The sequence below is a fragment of the Peromyscus californicus genome, unplaced genomic scaffold (genome assembly GCF_007827085.1).
Source record: "Peromyscus californicus insignis strain IS unplaced genomic scaffold, ASM782708v3 Scaffold_5__1_contigs__length_169319896, whole genome shotgun sequence".
NCBI classification, from domain to species: Eukaryota; Metazoa; Chordata; class Mammalia; order Rodentia; family Cricetidae; genus Peromyscus; species Peromyscus californicus.
The window spans coordinates 104,441,290-104,466,347 of NW_026294573.1; the positions used below are offsets into that span (position 1 = coordinate 104,441,290).

The 25,058-nt window shown below is 39.7% G+C and overlaps 3 protein-coding genes across 12 annotated transcripts in view; all 3 read right to left on the minus strand.

Annotated features, from left to right (window-relative positions):
• The window catches only part of LOC128096280 (protein unc-13 homolog B), a 207,862-nt gene that overhangs the window by 70,072 nt on the left and 112,732 nt on the right, over positions 1–25,058 (minus strand). For 8 of the 10 annotated variants that reach the window (XM_052715657.1, XM_052715656.1, XM_052715653.1 and 5 more), the window contains 2 exons: positions 11,016–11,330; positions 9,293–9,383 (listed from right to left, as the gene is read on the minus strand). In XM_052715657.1, the coding sequence (XP_052571617.1) occupies positions 9,293–9,383; positions 11,016–11,330 (406 nt within the window). Of the gene's footprint in view, positions 1–9,292; positions 9,384–11,015; positions 11,331–13,588; positions 15,864–25,058 lie in introns of those variants that run through there. The other 2 variants (XR_008213587.1, XM_052715647.1) reach the window with 1 other exon arrangement.
• Positions 18,597–19,577, minus strand: LOC128096285 (uncharacterized). The gene has a single exon (XM_052715675.1). It carries the CDS (start codon positions 19,435–19,437, stop codon positions 18,697–18,699), a length of 741 nt encoding a protein of 246 aa, XP_052571635.1. The 5' UTR covers positions 19,438–19,577; the 3' UTR covers positions 18,597–18,696.
• On the minus strand, positions 20,478–21,612 carry LOC128096284 (uncharacterized). Its single transcript, XM_052715674.1, has one exon. It carries the CDS (start codon positions 21,578–21,580, stop codon positions 20,720–20,722), a length of 861 nt encoding a protein of 286 aa, XP_052571634.1. The 5' UTR covers positions 21,581–21,612; the 3' UTR covers positions 20,478–20,719.

Here is a 25,058-nt window from a genome sequence, read left to right on the forward strand (position 1 = left end):
AGTCTCACAGTATTCAGAGAAGCAGCAAAAGCTCTTGTCTATGGGAATTTTCCCTGGTTTATGAAGTAGTAGAGGCCTGTTCTGGATAAGAGCTTATGAGGAACAGAGATTGAAACCTGTGGTTAAAAGAGGTCTTCAAGTATTTAGGCTCATTGTCAGAACTTGCATTATTAGAATTAGAAACAACTCAAAGATCCATCTATAGGAGACAAAGGATGCAAATTATAATACATTCACAAAAGAAATACCTACATAGTTATTTTAAAAGTCAGTAACTCTGTGCTAGTGAAAAAAAAAAAAAACACTTTTAATAGCCTTGGTAGAGCAGTAGCTTTATGTATACTAATAAGGAAAAATACACAAATATATAGCAGTAACCACAGAAAAGCAAATGAGAATATGCAATACACATACAAGCATGATCTGTAAAAGTTCACATTATCTCTGGAGACTCATAAAACAGTGTAACAATGTAATGGGGGAAGGAGCAGGAGACATGGGAGTTGGAAGTAAGAGAGAACCTTTACATTCTATACATCCTTTTGATTAGTTTTATCCTTTTATTTTTTAAGTTTTTAAAGACTTTTTTACTATTTTATGGATACGGTTGTTTTGTCTGCATGTATGTATGTGCACCATGTGTGTGCCTAGAGCCCAGCAGAGGCCACAGCGGGCATCAGTCTCCTGGAACTGGAGTTGCAGATGGTTGTGAGATGCTGTGTGGGTGCTAGAAGTTGAACCTGGGTACTCTAGAAGAGCAGTCAGTGCTCTGAAACCCCGGAGCCAGATCTTCAGCCTCATATCCTGTCATATTTACTAGTTACTTAAAACAATTGTTAACAATTTTTAATTTTTATTTTACGTGTATGGATGTTTTGACTGTGTGTATATATGAGTACTATGTAAATGCAGTGCCCCAGAATTGCAAGCTGCCATATGGGTACTAGGAATCCAATTCGGTTCCTTTGGAAGACCAGTCAGTGCTCTCAACCACTGAACTATCTCTCTATCCCCTGGTTAACAATTTTCAACAATAACAGCATTTACTGGTCAGAGGAAGGCTTAAACATGTGACCTTCAGTGATCTGAAATAGAAAAACTGGTGATCATCAAAGGGCAGAAATGGAGATAGCGGAAGCCGAGATCAGAGAAAACCCTGGCGTCTCAGGTTATAAAAGTGTTTTCCTAGTGCGACTTAGTCTAAGAGAAGGGTCCGCAAAGGCCCACTTCTCTTTGAGGCTCACCATTGTCTCCCCAAGGACCACCTTTTTAGAGTTTCATTATGAGACAAAGAAGCTTCTTTGCTTGGAGAAAGTCACAAGTGGGACCAGAACTTTGCAGTAGTCAACCAATTTGGTGTTTTCTTTTAGGGACTGCCCTGAGAAATTGCTGCTCCATCTCCTAGGCTGCCCTGCCACAACTGTGTCTCCTGGGACAGCTCCACTCGAATGTGGGCCTTCTGATCTCTCTGTTCACTTCTGTGCCCGCTTTCAACAGTCTAAGAGCTCCTGTCAAGCCTTCCTGACGGCCGGCTGCCTCCATGCCTTCTCCTTTACTGTCCCTTCCACCTGGAACACCCACCCACCTGCTGCCACCGCAGTCTCTGTTTCTAGAGCTCAAAGTCTCACCTCCTCCCTCAGATTCTTCTGCAACTAAACCAAATAAGGTACAGACTCATACCCATCCGCCCACACTACCAACATCACTGCCTTGTCAGCACCAGCCATGTCCCAAACAGTTATTAAGTTCAGATGTGCAGATACTCAGAGGACACAAGTATGGCCCCTGAATGATCAATCCCTTTAGTCTCTGACAATTTTATAGGAATGTCTTAAGTGTGCTTTCTGTGGTAGTGCTCCAAAATCTGTTTAATGAAATAACAACTCAGTATAAATGACTCTAAACTTATGGGAATACTCAAGTCATAAACAACAATGTAAATTTTAAAAGTCAGTCACCATTCTTTGGCCAAACTGACAAAAATGTTAATACTCAAAGTCAGTCCAGCACATTCAGACTCTCAAAGCACGAACTAGAAAATATTTTCTGAAATAAAGTTAGGAATTCATCAATTCCTCAAAAAAAAAAATATTCCTTAGCTGACCACTTACTTGAATATTTTAAGACAAGTTAAAGAAATAAACAGAAAAGAAAATATATTTCTAAGCTAGTATTTACTAAAACCTTATTCATGACAACGTAGAAAGAACTGTTAAGGAACACTCATATCATACGGTATGATTAATCTATCAATCGAGGTTTTCAAAAACATTTGCTAACCCAGAATAAAGCTTACAAAAACTAAGAAAACAAAGAACTACTCAAACTATAATCCTATATATAATACTATAATAAGTCAGTAAACTTGTGTTTAACTAAGTTGCTGTGGGATAACTCGTTTGTATGCTGTGAATATGTTTTATTCCCATTGATTAATAAAATAGCTGATTTGGCCTATAGCAAGGCAGGAAAGAACCAGGTAAGAAACCCAAGCAGAGATACAGGAAGAAAAAGGGTGGAGTCAGGGGCAGATGCCAGCACACACCGAAGGAGCAAAATGTCAGAGCACCAGTAAGCCATGGGCCATGTGGCAATACAAAAATTAATAGAAATGGGTTAACTGAAATGTAAGAGCTAGTTAGTAGTAAGCCTGAGCCATCAACCAAATATTTGGATTATTTGGAAAATGGCTATGGGATGGGGTAGGACAGAGAAAAGCCTCTGTTTACAATACGTATCACAAAAGAAAGAACACTTGATATGAGTAGTTAGTATTTTGCTGTTACTGACTTTAGGGGCTGGACCTTGGGAAACAGGATGAATTAGAAGATAAGGAAGCACATTTCAGTGGTTTGAATGAGATTTGTCCCCATAGGCCCATATTTACACACTAAGTCCCCAGGTGGTGGTGCTGTTTGGGGGAGGTTATAGGACTTTTAGGAGGGGAACCTTGCTGAGGAAGTACATCACTGGGTTGGGCTTTTTGAGTTTACAGCCTTGCCCCACTTTGAGTGCCCTGTTTCCTGTGTGTGGTTGTGATATGACTTTCAGCTTCCTGCTCCAGCCACCATGCCTTCCTCAACATTTGTCTAGACCTTTGGAAGCAAACCACAGCCCAAATACTCTCCCTCAAATTGCCTTTGGTTATAGTACTTTATCACAACAGAAAAGTAACTTATATATGGAGGCATTTGGGGAAATGATGGGCATTTTCAGCTAGTTAAATAACTACAAATGATTTGCTAGACATTCCTTGCCTTATTCTATATCAGGCAATATCACACAAAAAAAGTATATCCCTAACGTTCCAGGAACTTACACAAGTTTGTTTTTAAAAAGGGAAGGCATACCAGCAAATAACAACCCCATTATCTCACAAGGAATGCCAATTCTTAAATAGGTTTTCACAGTCTGGAAACTTTCTCCAAACACTTCACATCTGGCTAGGTCTTAAAAGACATGGATGACAAGCTAGCAAAACGAATTAAGAAAAAATTCCAGGCACAAGAAACAGCAAGTGCAAAGTCTCTGAGGATTTGGGGAAAATAAATCACTCCACGTTTTACAAGTATCGACTAATGCATTCCAAAGTACTTTTTGTTAAGGATCTGGTTTTTCATTCCCAATGTCCTGGTCCGATACTTTTAGTTCATACCCTGTTCGATGAGACAGGACCTTTATGTACCTGATGTCCTGGCAATTCAAATTGCCTCTGAAGGTGCACTTTCAATTTCAGTACTTATTTCATCAAAGACTAACATCAAACAGCTCCCAGACTGTGTTGGTCCATGACTCACACTTTGAACTGTGTAGAGCTAGACCAGAAGGAATTTGTTGCATCATGGAGATGATGTGGAGCCATGAAGTATGAACATTTTTTTCTTTCCTGATATTCTTTTCTAAAGTCATGGCTTTCCTGGATAATTTACAATGCTTAGAGGAAGATACTATGTTCTCTTTATTTTCTGGATTAGAAAAACATGATTCTTTAAAACTTTTTACATTTCCTCACAATGATACACTGAGAAAAGACTGGCAACTCATGTAATAAAGAGTTAAGTTCCCTAAACCACAAAAAGCCTATAAGATTTAATAAGAAAACAAACAAAACACTCAATAAAAACAGAGAAAGAATATACTAGTCACACAAAATAATTTCTAATTAGCCTTTCTATGTAAGAAAAATGCTCAACTTTACTGGCAAGAAACATAAATTTAAACTACTAAGATACTACAACCTAAAAGAATACCAAAACCCCAAAACTTTGACAAGTCACCCTTTTGGTGGGTTAGGAAAGAACACCTCCTGGCATGACTGGTAGGGACTAATTTGCCAGTATGCCCTACGGAAGGCACAGGCCTTTTGGGGTGATCATTAAAGCCTTTCACAAATGTCCACAGACTTCTGGCATGGCCAGTGTGAGCAAGAGAGACACGTGTAATCTGTGTGAAGCAGACCTGCAGAGTTATTTGCCACGTTCTCATTTAATTCCCATCTTTACTTCCCCTTTACAGTTGTAACTGGTCATGTTCCCAATGCTGGCCACTCCATCAGCCCAGATTACAGAAGACAATTTAAAGCAGATCTCTGGCATTCATGTAAGTTATTGAAGAACAAGTAACAGTGTGGTAATGTATATTGAAATGACAGGTGCACACACACGTGGAATGACCAACATAAAAGGTTTCTCACTTCCAGCATGGTTTGTTGCTCAAAAGGAACAGCAACAGAGGACTGATAATTGCAGTGCAGTCACATAGTGGAATAGTATGCATCTGTTACAAAGGAAAAGTTCTCTTAGAGTTGATAAATAAAAAGATCTTCTAGTGAAGAAGCAAAAGGTGCTCTCATGTGTATACTATACTGTTGGAACACAGTCCAAGAATGGAGTCAGTTGTGCAAAGGGAATTCTGAGTGCTTACAAGAAAACGTCAAGAAAACAAGAGTCTTAGCCGGGCAGTGGTGGTGAACACCTTTAATCTTTGCACTCAGGAGGCAGAGCCAGGCAGATCTCTATGAGTTTGAAGCCAGCCTGGTCTACAGAGCGAGATCCAGGACAGGCACCAAAGCTACACAGAGAAACCCTGTCTCGAAAAACCAAACCAAACCAAAACAAAACAAATCAAGACAATAAAACAAACAAAAAAACCAAGAGTCTTGTGACCTCTATTTCTTCAAAAACATGTAATTGCTCTTGGAATGTGCTTTCATGCCCCTCCCAGGTGTATCAGATAGGAGTGAATTCACTTAGATTGTTCATTACAACTGGATATTGTTATTTGTTCACATGCCTCTATGGAAAAACATGTTTTTGCCACGTGTAGCTCGACCTTGTGACTGTCTACAGCTTGAACTCATGAGAACTTTACTCATGCGATTCTTCTTAACCTTTGCAGTATAAACTCATGTTCTGAATAAAGTTGGCTATTGCCTCAGACGCTAGTTCCCCTCATTTTCAGGCCCTCACTCTCCCAGGTGCACACCATGATCTTTAGAGCAGTAAACACTAGATCATGGCCTTTTATATGAAAGGGAAAGTGAAATTTGATATTTGATTTTATGCTTACATAAAGAGACTACCATGATAAATAACAAACTAACAAAAATTAGTGTCTTCAGCACAGGGTATAGGGTGGCATAGTTGAACTTTGATAATTCAGGAGAAAAAATTCTTGGTGCTGTGTTCATTCTGCCTTACAATATCATCCACTCTGTCAACAAAGCTCATCTGAAGCATAAGTGGAACACATTTTAGGCTCTAGCTTTTCTTTCCCCCTTTGGCCACTACTAACCAATGGCCAGGTATCTCTGTGTTAAGAACCGTCACTCAGTTACATAGTGATTGCTCTTAATTCAGGATAAACAGACAATTACAAGCTTCACTTTTTGGGTGGTTTTTAATTTGTTTGATTTTGTTTTTGTTTTATATTTTCAAATATTGTCTCTTTAATGTCATAACCAATTGAACTCATATCTTATTCTCATTCCGAGTTTTCATTCACATAGGGAAGATGATTTTACTTCATAGTAAGAATTTCAAGGCTTTTACTTTAATAACATTCAAAATAAAAACAACATTATGACATTGACTCTACAAATGTCAGTTAAAAATATTTGTTTTTCTCACATCAGTCAGTCCAGATCGACAGACTCCCAGTATTTTAGGTTTTTTCCTCCCAAGACAGGGTTTCTCTGTGTAACTTTGGAGCCTGTCCTGGATCTCGCTCTGTAGACCAGGCTGGCCTTGAACTCACAGAGATCTGCCTGGCTCTGCCTCCCAAGTGCTAGGATTAAAGACATGCGCCACCACTGCCCAGCCTCCCAGTGTTTTATTATCTAGACACATTATTTACTTAAAATTATATCTACATACAATTATATTAACATATGACATCAAGGAAATTAAAATGTAAAAAGCCTAACAAATTAATAGCTGACATCTAAGAATATTTATTAGTGATAAAAAAAAAACATTTTTAAGACAGGCATGGTAGTACACACTTGTAATCCCAACACACTGATGATGGAGAAGAGCATAAATTCATGGCCAGCCTGGCCTGTGTAACAAGACCTTGATTCAAAGAACCAAAATCATTAAATTAAAACGTTTAAAAATTTAAATGTTATGTTTTTCAGGCTGAATATAATAGCACATCATACAATCCCAGTATTTTCCAGAGGTTTAAGCAGAAAGATTGAGAGTTTGAGACAAGCCAAGAATACACAGGGAACTTCAAGCTAGCCTAGGGTAGAGAGAGACTTTGCCTTAAAAACAATCCACAAAACCATGTGTGCATGTGCATATGTGTGCGTACGTCAGTGGACAACTTGTGGAAGCTGGTTCTCTCTTTCCATGCTGTGGATCCTGACTCAGCTTATCAGGGTTTATCTGCTGAGCCTGGCCAGAATTTACTTTCTTTCTCTGTAGTTTTCCAAGGTGAATCATGAAATGCTATCTTTAGGGAACTCCAAGCTAGCCTAGGCTATATATTGAGACCCTGACTTAAAAACAATCCACAAAATCACGTGTATGTATGTGCATGTGTATATAGAATGGTGTATAAAGGGTAACTAGAATAATTTATCAAAACAAATGATAATAATATATTTCAATTGGTGCACTAAGTAACATATGAGTCTTACTGAATTAAATCAATAGGTGAACAGGAAATTTTTCTTCTATTCCTCACTGTAGAAAGGATGGTAGAAACTAAGTTAGCACCTGCAACCCCCACTAGTGGTAGCTCCAGACGTGTGTCATCCTAGAAGATACAGATCTGATGAGGAACAAGAAATAGCACCACAGTCTCAGAGGCTCTCACCATAAAGGGAAAGAGCTGAGAGTGGAGGGACGTGACTGATACAAACTTAACCAGATATTAAGGCTAATGTCAGATATGGCAGGACAGGTTCACATTAGATACTTCTTCTGTAATTTCTATCAAGAAAGCATGGCCTGAGCCTAACATGAGGAAACACAGAGTGGACCCATGCTACAAAATGAAAGCCTTCATTATTTAAAACTGTGGAGGATAACAAAGACTGAGAACTGTCGCAAGCTGAAGGAGACAAGAGACACCATTAAATGCAGTGGCCATTGGATTCTGGCTCAGAAAGGAAAGGGAGACCTTCTAGGGGGCAGCAAATGTGCATGGCATCCTGATGCCAGTGTTTTCTTGAGAGTGCAAGTTTCCTCTTGATAGTGCAAGTGTGGTTATTCAGGAGAGTGGCCTTCTTTTTAGGGGAGGATATGAATATTTAGGAGTGGCATAATCTCTTGTCTACAACTTTCTCTCAAGTTACTGAGAGAAAGATGGGTCATAATAGAGGGGAAACAATGAAGCAAATGTCAAATGGTGGCAGCTGCAGCCTGGGATGAAAGGATACAAAATTATATGGCTCTTTCTCAACTTTACTTAGGTTTCAAATTAGTCTTTAAAGGGTATGTGTACACATGTAAGCACGCTTGAATTTTTAATATCTGCCAAGTTTTACACTAGTGACTGCTATCATTTAAACACAACACTTCTACCTGTCTTCTGATGCACAGATAAGAACATGTTTTGCTAAGAGGAAATTTTAATGCTAAAAGTGAAAAACTCCATCTTTTGTCCTGGTGAATTTTATGTCAACTCAATTAAAACAGAGCTAACTGGAGGAGGACTCTCAATTGAGAAAATATCTCCATCAGTTGGCTCTGTAGGGTATTTTCTCGGCGAATGATTGCCACAGGAAGATCTGGCTCACTAGGAGTGGAGCCACCCCTGGCAAGCGGTCCTGGGCTGTATAAGAAAGGTAGCTGAGCAAGGCACGGGGAGCAGGCAGTAAGCAGTGTTTCTCCATGGCTTCTGCTTCAGTTCCTACCTCGGGTTCTTACCCTGTCTTTATTTCATGAAGTACTCTAAACTGTAAGGTAAAATAAACTCTTTCCTCCCCAAGTTGCTTGTGGTCATGGTATTTATCACAGCAATAGAACCTATCTAGACCATCTACTCTTGCTTTTCTCCTCTTTCTACCTCCTTTTCTCCCCTCTCTCCATCTCCTTCGCGCCCTCCAGACTCCAACGTGTGTTTTTGTGTGTGGTCAAATGTGTACAGGTGCATGGAGGCCAAAGGAAGTAAGGTGTCCTGCTCTACCAATCTCTGCCTTATTCTAAGACAGGGTCTCTCACAGGATCTGGAAATAGGATGGGGACCAGCAAGCCCCCAACATCCTCCCCTTACGACCTCCCTTCACAGTGTTGGGGTTCCAGATGCATGCAGCCATGCCCAGCTATTTACATGGGTGCAGAGAACCAAACCCAGATCTCCATGCTTGCACAGATGACCCAGTGAGCCATCTCTCCAGGAACCTCATTGCAGATCTAAATGTGTCCATGTTTTGGGCCTTATATTAGGGCCCAAATTTTCCCATAAAAATGTCTGTACCCTATTTCCAACCCTGTATAAAAATCAGTCAGTGGTACTTGAACTGGCCAATAAAGAATACAACAAATTACTGAAGAGGTCTTGTTCCTTATGAGAACATTAACCCGAAAAGAAGATAGTAGAGAAAATGGGCATTTAACCCTACCTTCAAGTTCCCACCTGCTAGGCCTATTTGATTTTCATTAGGCAACCTAGAAAAAGCCCAGGCCACCTCCCTTCCTCTTAAGGCCTAACTTAATTGCCATGCATTTGCAGAAGCACACTGTAAGATGACTAATCACTGACAGCTTCTCCAGCACCATATGTCTCCCAAACTTTTCAAAGGAAAAAACTGTCCCAACCGTTACTGGAACAAATTTCCTACCTCCTGCAGCTGGAGTCGGACCTTGGTAACTGCTCGGATCCAGTGTGCTCTGGCTTGGGTAAACGGTGAAGATGCATTCTCCTCGGGAAGACTTGTAACAAGGAAAAGAATATTTCTTGCAAATAGCAGAGGCAACAAGGTGACACTATTCAAGGCAAAACTGCCAAATATCTAAAATAAAACATTTTTGTACTCATGCCTACACTCGGCTAGTGATTGAGGCCATAAAACAGCATAGTTCTGAACACCTAGTTTGAAAACAATTCCTCTCTAAAATGACAATCCTTTTCATCCCTCTTTCCTTCCCCTTTATTCATGCAGCCAAATGAAACAGCTCATAGACACTGAGAGGCGATGAAACAAGAAGCAAGGGCAAGGGCCTCTACCAAGAGCTCAGCCCTGACAACAGTAACATCAGGTTCAAGGTCCATGAAGAACCAACCTTTTGGTGGGTCATCAACCCAGGAGGACCAGGTCCAGACCTTTGTCTCCTGGGCCTCTTCACTATCAACTGAACCATAACAGATGACTGAAAACTAAGAACGGAGCTAGGCAATGTAGTATATGCCTATATCTCAGCAATCAGGAGGCAGAAGCAGGAGATTGAGTTAGAAGTCTGTAGCCAGCCTGGGCTACAACATAAGACCTTATTTTATAAAAAGAAAGAAAAACAAGCAAAAAATAGGGGAAGAGAGAAAGGAGCTTTATAACAATCTTCAGGAAGATATATGATTCATCCAGCCACCTGGCATTCATTTTTCTGGTCTCTTAGATCTGTGATGAGATCTAGAAGTCTGAAAATCTAAGCCAGACTCTTATCATTCTATCCTAGTGGTTTTCAAATGGGTGCAGGGGCAAGATTTTGTCCTTGGGAGAATATCTGACAGTGTCTAGAGAGGTTTGGTTGTCACCTGGGCACTGCTATTAGTATCTACTGTGTAGAGGCCAGATAATCAAACAAGTGACTAAAATGAATACAATCGTTTCCCGTAATAATTATTTTCCAATAAAATGTCAACAATACTAAAACTGACTTACTATGCCCAAACCTCTCAACTATTCTAAACAGGATAGCTCAAGGTATAGAAAAAACACTCAAACTCGACACTAAACTTTATTATATGACTCTTAAAAAGGCTGCTTTTAGTTACTATTGACATCTTCAGCCCCTGACTCTGTACTTCAGCCTCCAGAGTATTAAGTTACACAGTACACACTGCACTTGACCAAAAGACAGATTATACCATTTTCTTCTTATGGATACCAAAATGCCAAACCATGTACAGTGGCTTTTTAATTACAGGAAGGTGTATTAAATCTGTCAGTTCTTTCTTAATTCTTTTCTGGTTTTCCTCAAACAGGGTAAAACAAAACTAAATATCAATGTTCACAAAAGGAATTAAAATATGAATAGAGGTGGATACAGCCAAGGAACCCTAAGCAATGGGAACTATTAAAAGATCTGTGGGGCTCAGGCCCAGTTTCAGACTCAGAGACCATCTGTTGGGTCAAGACTTCACGCTCAAGAAGTCTTGGTGCACCTGTACCTCAGTAACACAAGTCCTTCAAGTATCTTGGGAATTCTATCAAAAATCAAAGGAAGATGTACCAACTTGACTATGCTTGCCGTGGCCCACACCTACCTAGCTGCAAGAAACAAGTGAAAAGTGTTTGTATTCAATAAGAGATACAACAGACAGTATGTGAGTTAGCCATCGCCTACCTCTGCTGGGGTCCTAGGACGTGATCCTTGTGTAGCACCAGATCTGGAGGAGGGTGGGTTGTGACATCTTTTCTCACATCCTTGGATTCACTTGTTTTCTCCTTTTCCGATTCATATGTCATGTCCAAGGCTTTCTCTTGTTCTCCCAAAACAACCTGGCCTTCTTTGGAGAGGCTGCCATAGCTATGACTAGAATGAATGGAGTCCCTCTCCCGACGATCATCATCTTGCTCATGATACTGGTCTAGTTCACTCAGCAGAGAGCTTCCTTGACTCACATTACAGGAGGAGCCATACCTACTACTGCTGGTAGGGCTGTGAGAATGAAAAGAAAACAGATTAGTAAATAAATGCAAACCAAGGACCAGACCACAAATACAGATACATCTGGGAACTAATACTTGCATGAAGCAAAAAAAAAAAAGGAGGTTCCTAGGAAGCAAGGGCAAACATTTCAATCTAGAAAAATTGTTCTAGCCATTCAGCACAACCACAAAAAGAGAGAAGACAATGCTAAGCTCTCTGACACCACTTACACTATGACTCCAGCCTGACTTCACAGAATATTTTACCTAACTGTCAGTAGAATGAAGAAATAGTAAGATGGCCTGTTGCTTATGAAACTCTTTACTAAGTCTCCTAAAGAAACTTTTCCAGTGGCTGTGATTAAAGTTTTCCAAATTCCACATAGTAAAGTGCAGTACATGGGCTCCACTCCCCTTCTATTATTTAATAAAAGGAAGTCCTTGATGCTTCCTCTATAATTACAATGTGTGTGCCTGTCCTTGGCAAAGCAGACAGACATGTTCCTTCAGTCTGCAGAATAAAGTGTGCAAGCCACTAGGAGATAAAGACCAGGATTAAGAAACTCTTCAGGGGAATTCCACAGGTCTCACCAACACAAATGCAATAGTGATACCCTTAGTGGCATGGGAAATATCCCTAAGATAAATCCATCCATCTATCTGTAGCTGAGTCTCTCTCGGGTCAAGGCTCAGTTATGCATAAAGTGAACTAAGTCCGACTCCTCTAGACCAGGACTATACTAAAGTTATCTGTCTGTGAAGTGAGGCCAGTTCAGTCCTCTCTCGGTCACCTCAGTTCTCATGCATGGAAATAAGTGTTCCCTGCAATGAGGGCCAGCCACTGTAGCTGAGAGTAACTGCCATGGTAGCAAGAACGGCAGACTAGTGAGAAGAACAGTATCAAGACACCCCTGGAACCCTGAAGCTCATCTTCCAAGGGATTCAGTCTTAATGAAGACAGATGGACTTGGAGATGAGTGAGACAAGGCCAGTCCAGTTGTACATTTCAATCACAAGTCAAGAGTTCTTGTTTTCTTAATAATAGGTATCCTGCTAGAAAGCTTTTATGCAAAGAGAATTGGTTTCATTTTGTTTTTTCCCAGAGTCAAGTCTTTAACTTAAGGTCTAATATCTACCCCTGGTCAGATTAAAAGAAAGCACTGCTGTTTTCCAAAGAGATTTTCCCTATGGGTACTCTCAATTACCTGCTATTTTCAGGCTGATTTCTGATTCTTCAGTACATATTAGCAGAGCATGTGTCAGATAAGTGTTCTAAGTAGATCAATGTGCTCTCTCTCTCTCTCTCTCTCTCTCTCTCTCTCTCTCTCTCTCTCCCCACCCCCACCCCCACTGTTCTAAGTAATCCTAATGCTTTGGATATGTTTGGGCCAGATGTCAAAGTAGCATTCCTAAACTAAACTTGCAGTGCTTATGCTCAGAGGCAATGGTAGCAATCTCTACAGGTGGACCTTGTTCAGCACTCCAAATGAAAGAACAGCAGCAAAAGAACGACAGCTTTAAGTGGCATATCATGGCAACCCAGGGTTATCCTTTGTTGTAGTCATTCAGTCCAGAGCACTGTGATGGTCTATATCAGAGATCCTAGAGGAAGTTTTATAAATCCATGTGGAATAGGATATGGAATACATATGATCCTAAGTCACCCTTTGCACTTTGTATTTTACTTTATACCCTCACAGCCACTGGGGAGACATCTTAGAAGACTTAGCAAACCAAAGCAAACCACAACTATTCTCATCTACTGTAATATAAGTGTCTAAGACCCAAGAAAGCGTCCTATCTGATTATACACTTATAATAGATACCCCTTAAATCCTCGCTGCCTCTTCCTGTCCTCCCTTCTCCATTCCACTTGTCTTTTTTTTTTTTTTTTTTTTTTTTTCCAGAGCTGAGGACCGAATCCAGGGCCTTGCGCTTGCTAGGCAAGCGCTCTACCACTGAGCTAAATCCCCAACCCCTCCATTCCACTTGTAAAAGGCAAAACAAACTGGACTGTGCAAATATTCTTTCCTTTATGCTAGTTGTTCCTTGCTCACTAAATAAATTCTATTTGGCACTAGAAAATTTAGAGTAGGAAAATATCACACATTAGTTTTTGTCACTTAACCCCTAATTAACATGAAGCTTAGGTGCTAGGAAAGACACAAGATGGACCAAAAGTAAACTATAATAATCTACCACATGTCATCTGCATCATAAATGGTCAATTCCTTAAAACCATTTATGATGCCTAAGTTGAGAACAGGCCTTTTGTTGGTCACTGGGTCCTTGACATCCTCCAGAATGACTAGCTGCCCCACATTCAAAACAGAACCAGTGTTAGCAGACATCTCCTCTTCTTGCTTTTCTGTCTGAAGTAGCCCAGAGATAGTGCAATGCTCTTCCTTGTGTTTCTCTGAAGGACAGGCAGATCCAGAGAGATCGCTGTTTGTACCCCAGTGTTCTCCAGGTGCTGGAATTTCCAGCTGCCTTTCCACTTCACCAGATCTTGAAAGCCCATGAGCATAGTCACTTGGCTTGGCCTCCAACTGTTCAGTGGTCTCAGAGGGCTGAGTATAGATGTCAGCTGACTCAGGACTAGCACTAGGCATTTGAGAAGACTCCAAAACTTTGTTTACCTTGCTGAGGATAAGGTCCTGATCCCTGTTAACAACCAAAACTGGAGGAGAAGAGTCTGTAGGCATTTTCTCAGAGTCTCTTTTATTTTCTTTTGACCATGGAAATGAAAGATCCAGTTTCTTTCCAAACACTAGTTTTGGATCATTTCCCAGAATACCTCCTTTCCCCTCACTCGCTCCTTCAAACAGACTGGACAACTTCTTAAAACCTGACATTAACCCAGTTTCTGCTGCCATGCCACCAGATGAGCAAGAGGGATTAAAAATGGAACTCAGTGTCTTCCCATGGTCAGAAGGAGTGGATGGCAAGTGAAACTTTGGCCAACTGGCCATGTTTGGGATCTCAAAATGAGGCCTTGCCTGCTCTGTTTCCTGAGGGGCTTCAGGCAGATCTTTTTGGGCATGAAGTATATCAGAACATTCTTTGGCACAAAGCACAGATTCCTCTTGCAAAGGACAAGAAAGATCCTCTTGTGTTTCCAGTGTGGTATTCCCACTGACTGCTGCTTCATCAAACAGTGAAGTTTCTAGCGAAGTGCTTGCAAGCCCCAAGAACTCTTGGTTTGTGCCAGTTGTCTGGATCTCTGGCTCTGGCTCTGGCTCTGGCTCTGGTTCTGGTTCAAGAAGTGGTTGGCTTGAAGGGGGAATCTCTTCAGCAATACAGGCAGGATCTGGCTGTAGCTGTGTTGAAGGAAGACTATGCTCTGCTTCCAATGATGCCTCTGTGTCTGTGCCCTGCAACATCCCCATGTCTCCTTCATCACTCAAAGATAACATTCCTTGCCCCGTATCATCCTCTGAGACAGAAGATGTAGCAAGTGCTTCAAAACCTGGGGGTTCTGAAGTATTTTCAGGAATGTTATTTTTCTCCATTTCAGGTGTTAGTTTAGGGTTATCTGTCAAGGTATCTGATTCTGTCTTTGCACCAACCACAGTCATGCTACAGCTGCTGAGAACAGATTCTGAATTCAGTCCTGTAGAGGAAGCTTGTCTATGCAAGCTTTCTGGAGGTACTGATCCTACAGTGTCTCTGGAAGAACCACTTTGAAGGCATGAAGTAGGTACAGATGGTTCTTGTTTACATGTCTCTGGTTTGGGACTTCTAAAAATTCCAAACAACTCACTTTTGAGGGGCTGAGATGGTGCATTGGAGGAAAAAGAAAAAAGAGAATTTTTCTTTGCAGATTTAGGAGTAGAAAAAAGTCCAGAAAAAGTCTTCGGCTGTTCAATTAAGCACCCAGAAAAAGATTTTACTTTGGTCACAAACCCTGAAAGCATTTCTACTTTGGAGCCCAATACTGTAGATCTGTCTTCTACTTTATCTGTATCTGGGTTCTGGAGGAGCCCTGCATGCCCTGGCTCTAGAGAAGCAGAAGGTGAATCCAGGATTTGTGCTGAGAAACTGTCAGAGGCATTTCCCAGTGGCAAGTTCAATGGGTCAGTGGTAAATCTTTCATTTTGGTGTTCATTACAAACATCTAAATCATTGAGTTTTTCAATCAAACCATTATCATGGGGAAAAGGCTTAGCCTCTAAGCCCTTGGGGAAAGTTTCCTGGTGGGAAGCCTCTTCTTCATGAGGAGCTACCTCCAGGGCTTGTTCCTGAGATTCTGGTAAAGGAGGAACAATGTTGTCTGGCAACTGATTCACTTGAAAATCAGAAGCGGTTGCTCCTTCTGCTCCTTCCTGACTGGAACTCACTTTTCCCTGGGTTTTCTCTACGAGCTCATCTGCAAGGGAGGTAGGAAGCTTAGTGGTGCTGTTAACGGATAAACAAGGAGCCATTCGCTCTTCATGAGCTACTTTCTGGCCTATGCTTTCTTTACGACTATTAGAACCTTCCTTCACTGTATCTCTAGTGTCCACAGAAACAACTGGCTGCTTACAGGGCTGGGCAGTCACTGGAGCAACAGCTGAAAGGCTTTGCTTCTCCTCAGAGGTCTGCTGCTTCTCATCCAAAAACGACAAGTTAAATAAACTGAAAGCAGAGCTGTTTCGAGAGATATCCTTCTTGATGCTTAAGTTAGTGGTGGAGAAAAGGAAGGAAGTGTGACTAGCCCTTCTGCTTGAGATTTGGCCCTTGGGAGAGCTGCAGGGGCTTTGTTCTCAGACTTTTCAGATCCAGTTAAGAAAGAAAATATAGTCTTCCTAGTTGGAAGCTCTTGTTGGGGTGGAGATGTAGCAGTTGAAAATTTCAATTCTTTGTTAGGTAAATGATCCTGTTCGTTTGTATTTCTTCTGCTCAGAGCATCAAAAGACTTTTTATTATTCCTTGGAACTTCTGTTCCTACAGATATGGCACCAGATCCTTTTGAATAGCCTCTGGGAGACTCTACAGGACTACCTGTTGAGACAGGTGGGCTTGCTGACTGCTGTACCGGATGGTCTCTGAAAGGTACCTCTTCTTCATTCAGACCATTGCCCTGCATCTCCCTGGTTGATGACTCACTTAGCCCACTGTCATCAATAGTAGTCTGTTTGTTCAGACTTCTAATCCTAACCTTCTTCTTTGAGGAAACTGATATAGGAAGAGAATTTCCAGTATCCTGATGCAATAGATGCACGGTGTTAGGACTTGACCTGTCATCGTGCTCACCAGTCACTGAAGAGACAGGCCGATTTTCAGTTGTCTGTATGGGAGAAACATTGGTTTTAAAGAAATCCCCAAGGGTACCAAAAAACTTTGAAACGCCAGAAGATTCTTTCTTTTCCTGAGATGCAATCTTTCCACCACCTTTATCACCATTCTTTTCCAAGTTTGATGATTCTTCCTTATTCACTTGGGTTTTAAAAAGGTTCAAACTTCCAGGTGCCTGTTTTTCATTTGTCACTGCACTTACTGAAGATGGTTCTTCCCAACGAAAGAGTTTCAATGCACTCTTAAGCAAAGTTCTCTCAGACTCTTTGGAAGACTGGTCCTGCAGAAATTCACAAGTCTTATGTTCATCCTTATTAAGCTGTGGTGCAAGAGGATCTGAAACAGACTTTGCTGTAATAATTTTAACATCACCTACAACTGTTTTATCTTTAAGAGTTGTTTGGCTTACTTGAAAATCAGACTTTAATAAACTTTCTTTTTCCGTATGACCATTTTTATGGAAAGAGAATTCTTGCCTTATGTTGTCAGTAAACTCTGGTTGCTGAACACTGGGTACCATCAGCTTCTCCAAACCCTCAGGATGACTTTCTTCCTCCTTTGGGGAGTTACACGATAATTGCTTACTCAAGATTAATGGCTGAGGACCATCACATACAGACTCAGCTAACTCTGACTGCTGATCTATTTTCTGTATAACCAAAGCTTCTACAGATTCATTCTTGTCAAAATTCAAAGTACTTCTAATTAAGGCACCCAAAACAGAAAATACAGGTGTCAATTTGTTCACTGATGATGTTTCTTCTTTTTGTGAACTCTTAGTAATACTTTCAGGATGAATTAAAGAGGAAGTTTCTTCAGAAGATGGCTGAAGCAAATGGAACCTGGAAAGGTGAGCTGATGACTTTTTAGCTAAAGGCCAGTTCATATCTCTCTCTATAATTTGGCCTCTATTTAAGACATGATTGCTCATAGTTCCAGGTTTGTTTCTGAGATCCAATATACACTCAAAGTCTTCCAAACCATGGGATCTCTCTATGAAAGATCTAAAATCTCTTTTAAATTTTTGAGAATTATAGCCTGAAAAATCTAATGGTTTATCCCTTTGGTCAAAACTTGATTCAAGTACTTGAGAAAAGGTTTCTAGATTTACATACAATGACCTCTCACTTCTTGGCAAAGTTACAGATAAATCAAGAGGATCTTCAAATGGTTCTTCTTCAACATACCATACTATATCATCTTCCTTGTCAAGAACTTTAAAACTATAGGCAGAAATAATGCTGTCATCTAACACAATACTTGGAAGATCATCTGTTTCTAAATTATAATTCAAATATTCATGATAATAATAATCAGGTATAAATAAATATACATACTGCCCAGTAGAATCAGTGAGGAGAGAGTATATATACTGACCATCATGAAACATATAATATCCATAATTTCCATCCTCTGAAGGACACCAAACTGCATTTTCAAGACATGATAACCACTCCTGATACTCATAACCAAAACTTGAAAAGATGTAGTTTTCATCAATTCTTAATGATTCTTGCTCCAGTAGAGAGTACATAATTTTCTCATAATCTGAAGAGTAACTTAAATCAATGGGCAATTCTTCTAGTGAATTCTTGGTCTCATTAATTGGAAGATAACCAGAGTTTCCATATAATGAGTTGGCTGCCCACATATCACCTCTTAATAAGTAACCTTCATTAAATGCTAACTGGTCGGATGATTCATATGGTAAGTCACATGAAATGACACTGTTTGGATTTGTGCCCCACTCAAAGATATTTGCATTTTGATCTTTTTGGCACAAATTTATTACTGGATTTTCTGAGTCAGGCCACAAGAAAGCATCTGCTGGTGGAAACATATTTTGATTCAACAAATGATAAACTGGTTGAAGTCCTCTGGAGTTTTTGGAGAAGTCTTTTATATCAGGATCCCACTGAAAACAGTCCTCATCAAAACCTTGATAATGGTTTGACTTATTTAAAACGTTAGTATTTAGTACTGGTGAACTTAACTTGTTTGACCTTTCATGAAGTTTTACTTCAAGAATATGATTTGATGTTGGCCTGTTAGCCAAAGATTTCTCTAAGAGACCCTGTTCAGTACAATGGAGTATGTTCTCAGAAGAAGAGCAATGTTTTTTCACTATCCTGATTTTTCCATGTAGGAGGGTACAGATGATTATCAACCCAACCATCAGATGATGGGATGATTTCTTTCAATAATGATAAAGAACTTTTTATGAAGCTAGAAGTTTCATTGTTTTCAACCTGGCTACTCTGGTTCTCAGAAGTCACACATGAATCAACAGGGATTTCATTTGTGGATAAGTGCTTACTTCCATCCAAATTTTTTGTCTCATCTAAAGACTTGAGCTTCACTTCATTTGGATTATAACTGTTTGCACTGCTGTTTGATATCAAATTAAGTATTCCAGAGAGTAATGGGCTTGAGGTACTATTCTTGTGATGGGAACAGTCATTTTTCCGATTGAATTCCTGTTGACTAGGCATGTTTTCTAGAGAAGTAAACCTGTTTAAAAGGCCAGAAAGGAAGCCTCTTTGGGTTTCTTTTTTAGAAGTTTTATCTTCGACTTTGTCTTCATTAATGTCATTAACTAATGTGGATTTTGAAACGGCAGAAGTAAGCTCCAGTGAAGAGTCTGGCATCAAGGGAAATGCCACTTGTGCAAGATTCTCAAGTTCTTCTGAGAGCTCTAAAGTTACGTGTTCTTTAGGCACAACTTCAGGGTCAGCTCTTTCATGGTGCTCTACTGCCACATGGCTACTTGGGTTCAATTCCTCTAAACTCCTAAATTCCCCAAAATCACTATTAATATTAGAGGGTGAGTCAGACCTCATTGTATGATGTTTTTCATCTTCAGAACAATGTAATCTGGTCACTCTTATTAAATTCCTCTATGCTGTTAAATTTCTCTGGGTCATTATGAACATTTGAAAATGAACTAGATTTTAATGAATTAAGTTCAACATCTTCAGGACAATTTATTTGGTCATCCTTATTGAATTCCTCGGTATTACCCAATTTTACTAGATCATTATGAATATCTGGAAATGGACTAGGTTTTACTGAACTAAGTCTGGTGTCCATGTGGCTATTTCGTAGGATACCTTTAGCAGTGGTTGATACTGAGCTCTGAAAACTCTGGTTATTAGCAGTGTCATGACTGTCAGTAAGAGGAAATTTAAACAAAGAAAAACACTTTCTTTCTCTTTTACATCCTCATGCTTTTCAGAATGGCTAAGGACATTGAAAAATGGAATACGCAGTCTTCCACTAAATGAAAATGAATGTCCATCTTTCTTAGCACCCCTTTTCTGTCCATCTTCCTCCGGCTTAAGAATTTTGACAGATTCTGACAAAGTTTCCTTTTGACAGGTCTCAGGAGAAGTAAACAGAAACTGACTAAATGATCTTCTGAGTGGCTCAAGGAAATCATCATCACTGGTAAACTTTGTCTTCCTCTAATGGCTTTGCAGCAAGCTCTTGATTTGCAGGGGTACGACCAGATACACCAAGATGCTCCCAAGTATCCTTGGCACTTAGTTTTGGTTGGTCTTGTAACTGAGAAAGATCTACACAAGGTTTTCCTTCCAATGGATTCTCAACATCACCTTTCTCACTTGTACTACTAGCTATGTTTGAAGATTCATGAGCCACTTGTAAGGACAGCAGATCTTCCCTTACTGGCTTTTGGAGATCTGTAGTTTCTCTTCTACTTCTACTTACAGCAACAAGACTACTACTCTGGTTGCCCTCCTTTTGATTTGACTCTGAACCACATCCAACAAAGTTTTCCCTACTCAGTGCTTTGGTACAGCCTTCATTTTTGGTTTCCTCTTTCTCAGAAAATATCTTTAACGGATTCAGCATGCTGAAAACAGACTTCACAATTGAACTCTGACTCTGTGGAGCTGAGTCCTTTCTCACAGTTTCTGTGGTGTCCTGGAAGCCTACTCCTTTAGTCTTCTCACCCAGGTGCTCATCTCAGAGGGTTTGCAGTGTCTGTCAGCATCCTTATCATCCGTTGTTTGGGGGGATAATAAAGACTGTGCAGAAAGATCCGTCTTGAATACTGAGTTGGTATGCAGGCTAGTTCCCAAATTAACTGCCTCTGTTTGATTAAGAGTTTCTGTTTTCTCTGGAACTAAATGAACCAGTTTTTTCCACAGAGGTTGTAAGATGCTTTGTGCCTGAACCTACCTTCTCTGTTAGTGAACTGAATAAAGAACCAACAGCACATTTTACTCCATTCAGCTCAGGGAAAGATACTACAGCCTTGGCCTTGGCATTCTGGGTCACAGCTAAAGGTGATGTTTGATTCTCGGGTGTTTTCCGTTCTGCATTATCAACAGCAATGTTGTGTTCATGTGGTTTTCTAGTTTTTGAAAGGGAACCAAATCTATTAATCTCTTCTTCCTTCTCTGCTAAATATTCTGACACTGTTTCTACCAAACACTGAAGCTCATCCATAGTGTCAACATAATTCTCTTTGGGTCCCTCAATAGAGGAAGGGGCCATATCTTCCGTGGAACATTTGGACAAATCTCCAACGCCATTTGCATCAGAGTTCACCGTTTGTAATGGCAATGCTGAACGTGCCACATAATATTCTTCAGAAAAGTCTCCCATATGGTGGACATTGGATGGATGCCATGTTGGTGACATAGTTTCCTGCTCATCAGAAATGGGGGAATCTAGAAGTTCTTCAGAAGTACTGCTGGTAGAATCTTCAAGAATATCTAATAGAGCAAAATCAGTGACAGAGTGGTTAGAGCCAGAGTTTCCATGGTTCCTTAAGCAAAAGGGCAGACCACAATCATGGCTTTCCAAGTTCGTGTTCCAGGTGCTGCTTTTCACAAATCCATTTTTGTAAGGGCATAAAACTGGATAGTTTAGTTTCTTCTTTTCAACGTGACAATGGCCAGAATTCTCAGTATCAGGATATGCACATCTGTAATTAATCTTGGTATTATATACCATCTTTCATTATCTTCAGAATGACTGTATAAGAATTTCTTCTCCGCCTATCTATTGTGTTATATTTCTGAGGATATCTGGAAAATGCAGGCGTTTCACACTTATAGTCAAAATTAAGGGCAGCAGAGGATTCTGTGTGCTTGCTCTTGAGAGATATCCTTCTCCAATTGTACTCTGGCTGTTTTTGTTGGTTATGGTTCTCGTCAGTTTTGAAAAGGTTCTCATTTCTTTTACCCCTACTTGTTTCAAATTTATATCACTGTTTTCTATAAAGTCTTGTGATGTTTTCCCATTCATCTCCTCATATTTATTTTCTTGCTCTTCATAATTAACATTAGAAAAAGCTGAAATAATCCTAATTTTGTCATTCTTAGCCTGCCAGTCTTGTCTGATGTAAGAGGGGTAAAATTGGAAGAATAAGAGAAATGAAAAGGAGAGACAGAGAAAAGGAAGAAATAAAGTAATAAGACTAATATCAGTTCAATGAGTTTACAATACTAAACTGCCGATATGATTTTTTAAAAAAATCAAACTGAAAAACCATGAAAAGGATATACACATGTCAACCAGTCTTGCGTCAGTACAGAGCTTTTGTACATCAGAAAAACAACAGCTTTAAAAACAGTTTTTAAGCTTCACTGTTACCATTTATCATTGCTATTGTTTCAGTTTCTTTTATTTTCTGAGAAACTAACAAAATTTATGTTTTATCAATATCCACACTGAACACACAATGCCCAAGTTTAGAACTGTTAAATACACCAAAAAAAAGTATTAAAAGAGCTCAAGAAGGCCGGGCGGTGGTGGCGCACGCCTTTAATCCCAGCACTCGGGAGGCAGAGCCAGGCGGATCTCTGTGAGTTCGAGGCCAGCCTGGGCTACCAAGTGAGTTCCAGGAAAAGCGCAAAGCTACACAGAGAAACCCTGTCTTGAAAAACCAAAAAAAAAAGAGCTCAAGAAACCTACATTTGTTGTTGCATTTGAGTCTAAAAAGAAACCTAAATGAAATGTTAACTTGCTCAATGTTATATTTTGAGGTTGTATATACAAGATTATAGCCAAATGTGTATCTTTTAAGAAAACAAAAATATACATTCCAAAAATAATTTTCAGCTATCAGAGGTATAACACCAAATGAGCAAATTATTTAAAGCACTGTAATTTTTTGTTTGTGAAATCCAAATGCTATAGCATTTGAAGAGATAAAGGACTATCCTTCCCCTTCCTGAAAATTCCAGATCCAGTTTAAATTATTAAGTACAGAAGCCAGCTGACCCTTCATTCACCTGGATTGGAGACCACCTGCTTAATTTCTACACAGAAAGGGCCTGCAGATTAGTAGTTTTTCAGCTTAGTATATTCTTTTATATATCTGACACTTAAGAAATAGGAATGCAGTCAAGCTTGGTGGTGCATGCCTTTAATCCCAGCAGTAGGGAGGCAGAGGCCTACGCAGATAGATCTTTATTATGAGTTTGAAGCCAGCCTGGTCTACAAGTTCCAGGACAGTCAAAGTTATATAGTGAAACCTTATCTTAAAACACTAAACAAACAAACAAACAAAAACAAAAGAAAGTAATAGGAATGAAGCACAAAGTGGTCATTAGCCATTAAAGTCTTCCTTGGTTGAGAACAATAGTCTTTTAGCTCCTTTGAACACTAAAAATGCCTTGGCTAAATGACAGTGAACACAGGACTCAGTTGTTCAAACATCAAATTATATAAAAATCCCTGTTATTCTAGATTCCCAAAGTAAAATGGTTAAGTAAAGAAATCAAACACCCTAACCCCTCCCCCTTTTGTTTTTTTTAAGTCAGGGTCTCACTATGTAGCCCTAGTTGTCTTGAACTTGTTATGTAGAACAGGCTGGCCTCAAAACAGAGCTCCACAGGCCTCTGACTCTTGGGTGCTGGGATTAAAGGTGTGTACTATCATGCCCAGTTTAAACAACACATTTTCAAAACACAGTTTCATTACTCTCCAGTGTTCTCCCAAAACAATCCAAACATAACTCTAACATGGAAGGAATCTTTATTGTTCCAAAATAAATCAACAGACAACCATAGTTATAGTAAATGTAATTATTTTATGCTTCTATTTTTCCTGCAAAACACATTTCTTCCTTGGAGGATTTGAAATTTGTTTTACTAAAAGACTGTGTCAACTAAGGATTTGAGACTATTTCTATGAACTGTGTTTATAATTAATGCTAGTAATATCTCTTCTAAATGTCATTTGTGTATGATGTATGTATACGTGTCCCTGTGTGTGAATGTGGGTGCACAGGTATCACAGAACACATGTGCAGGTCAAAGGACAATCTCAGGTGTTCGTCTTTGCTTTCCACCTTGCTGGAAACAGAATCTCCTACTGTTCACTGCTGCGCTTGCCAGGTTTGCTGGCCCTGTGAGTTTCTGGTTCTCCTGTCCTATGCCTCTCATCCCCTGGTGGGGATAAACACTGGGATTACTACCATTGTGCCACGAATCCAGTTTTTACTTAAGCTCTGAGGATCTTACCTCAGGTTGTTATGACTGTGTGGCAAGTGCTTTACCCAGCGAAATATCTCCCCAGCCACTCTTCCAAACTTTCTAAAGGAGAAATCATTTCAAAATGTTAGATTTTTTTAAATATCTATAATAGCCAGGCATGGGGGCACATGCCTAAATAATCCCAGTGCTCTGAGGCTAGCCTGATTTTCAAAACAAGCTCTAGGCCAGGCCAGTCAAGGCTACACAATGAGACCCTGCCTCAAAAAAAAAAAAAAAAAAAAAAGTTACCTAAAATAAAAATTGTTATTTAAAAATCCTTTACCTTTTCCTATGTTGGAAATGATAGGTAGTTACTTTTAGATCTCATTTCATATAATGATACAAGTAAATTTTAATATGAGGGACAATTACAGAAAAATTTTAGAGAAATAACTTTTAACTTAAAATATATCATTAATGCTCTTCTAAGTGCTATTTATTATAGCAACATCCAGGGAAATGAGCAAGACAATGTAATGATTAGGTATATTAATTTGTCCAAATGCAAGAATATGCAGTTATTTAGGTTGGTGCTGGCCTGTGCATCAAATGCTTGCACACACAAAGAGAAGGGCAAAAAATAAAACAAATTCTGGATACTGTCTACCTTACAATAGGCCAGTAATAAACTAATGTCAATGAATAAAACAAGTAAGCATTCACAATGCCACAATGGCAACTATCTGTTAGTCACAGCTACTCAAGAGGCTGAAGCAGGAGGCTCACTTGAACTAAAGAGTTCCAGGCTTGCCTAGGCAGTATATCAAGAACCTGCAGCCTAAAATAAATAAAATAAAATAAAAAGCAACACTGGTAAGTTGTCAAAACTCCTCTAAATAACCTCTCACCCATGTTCATGCAAGCAACTTTAATTAAATGCACTAGATCACAAAAAATTAAACAGTGCAAAGTGTGTTGGGAGATAGCTCAGCAGCAGAGTACTTGACCTA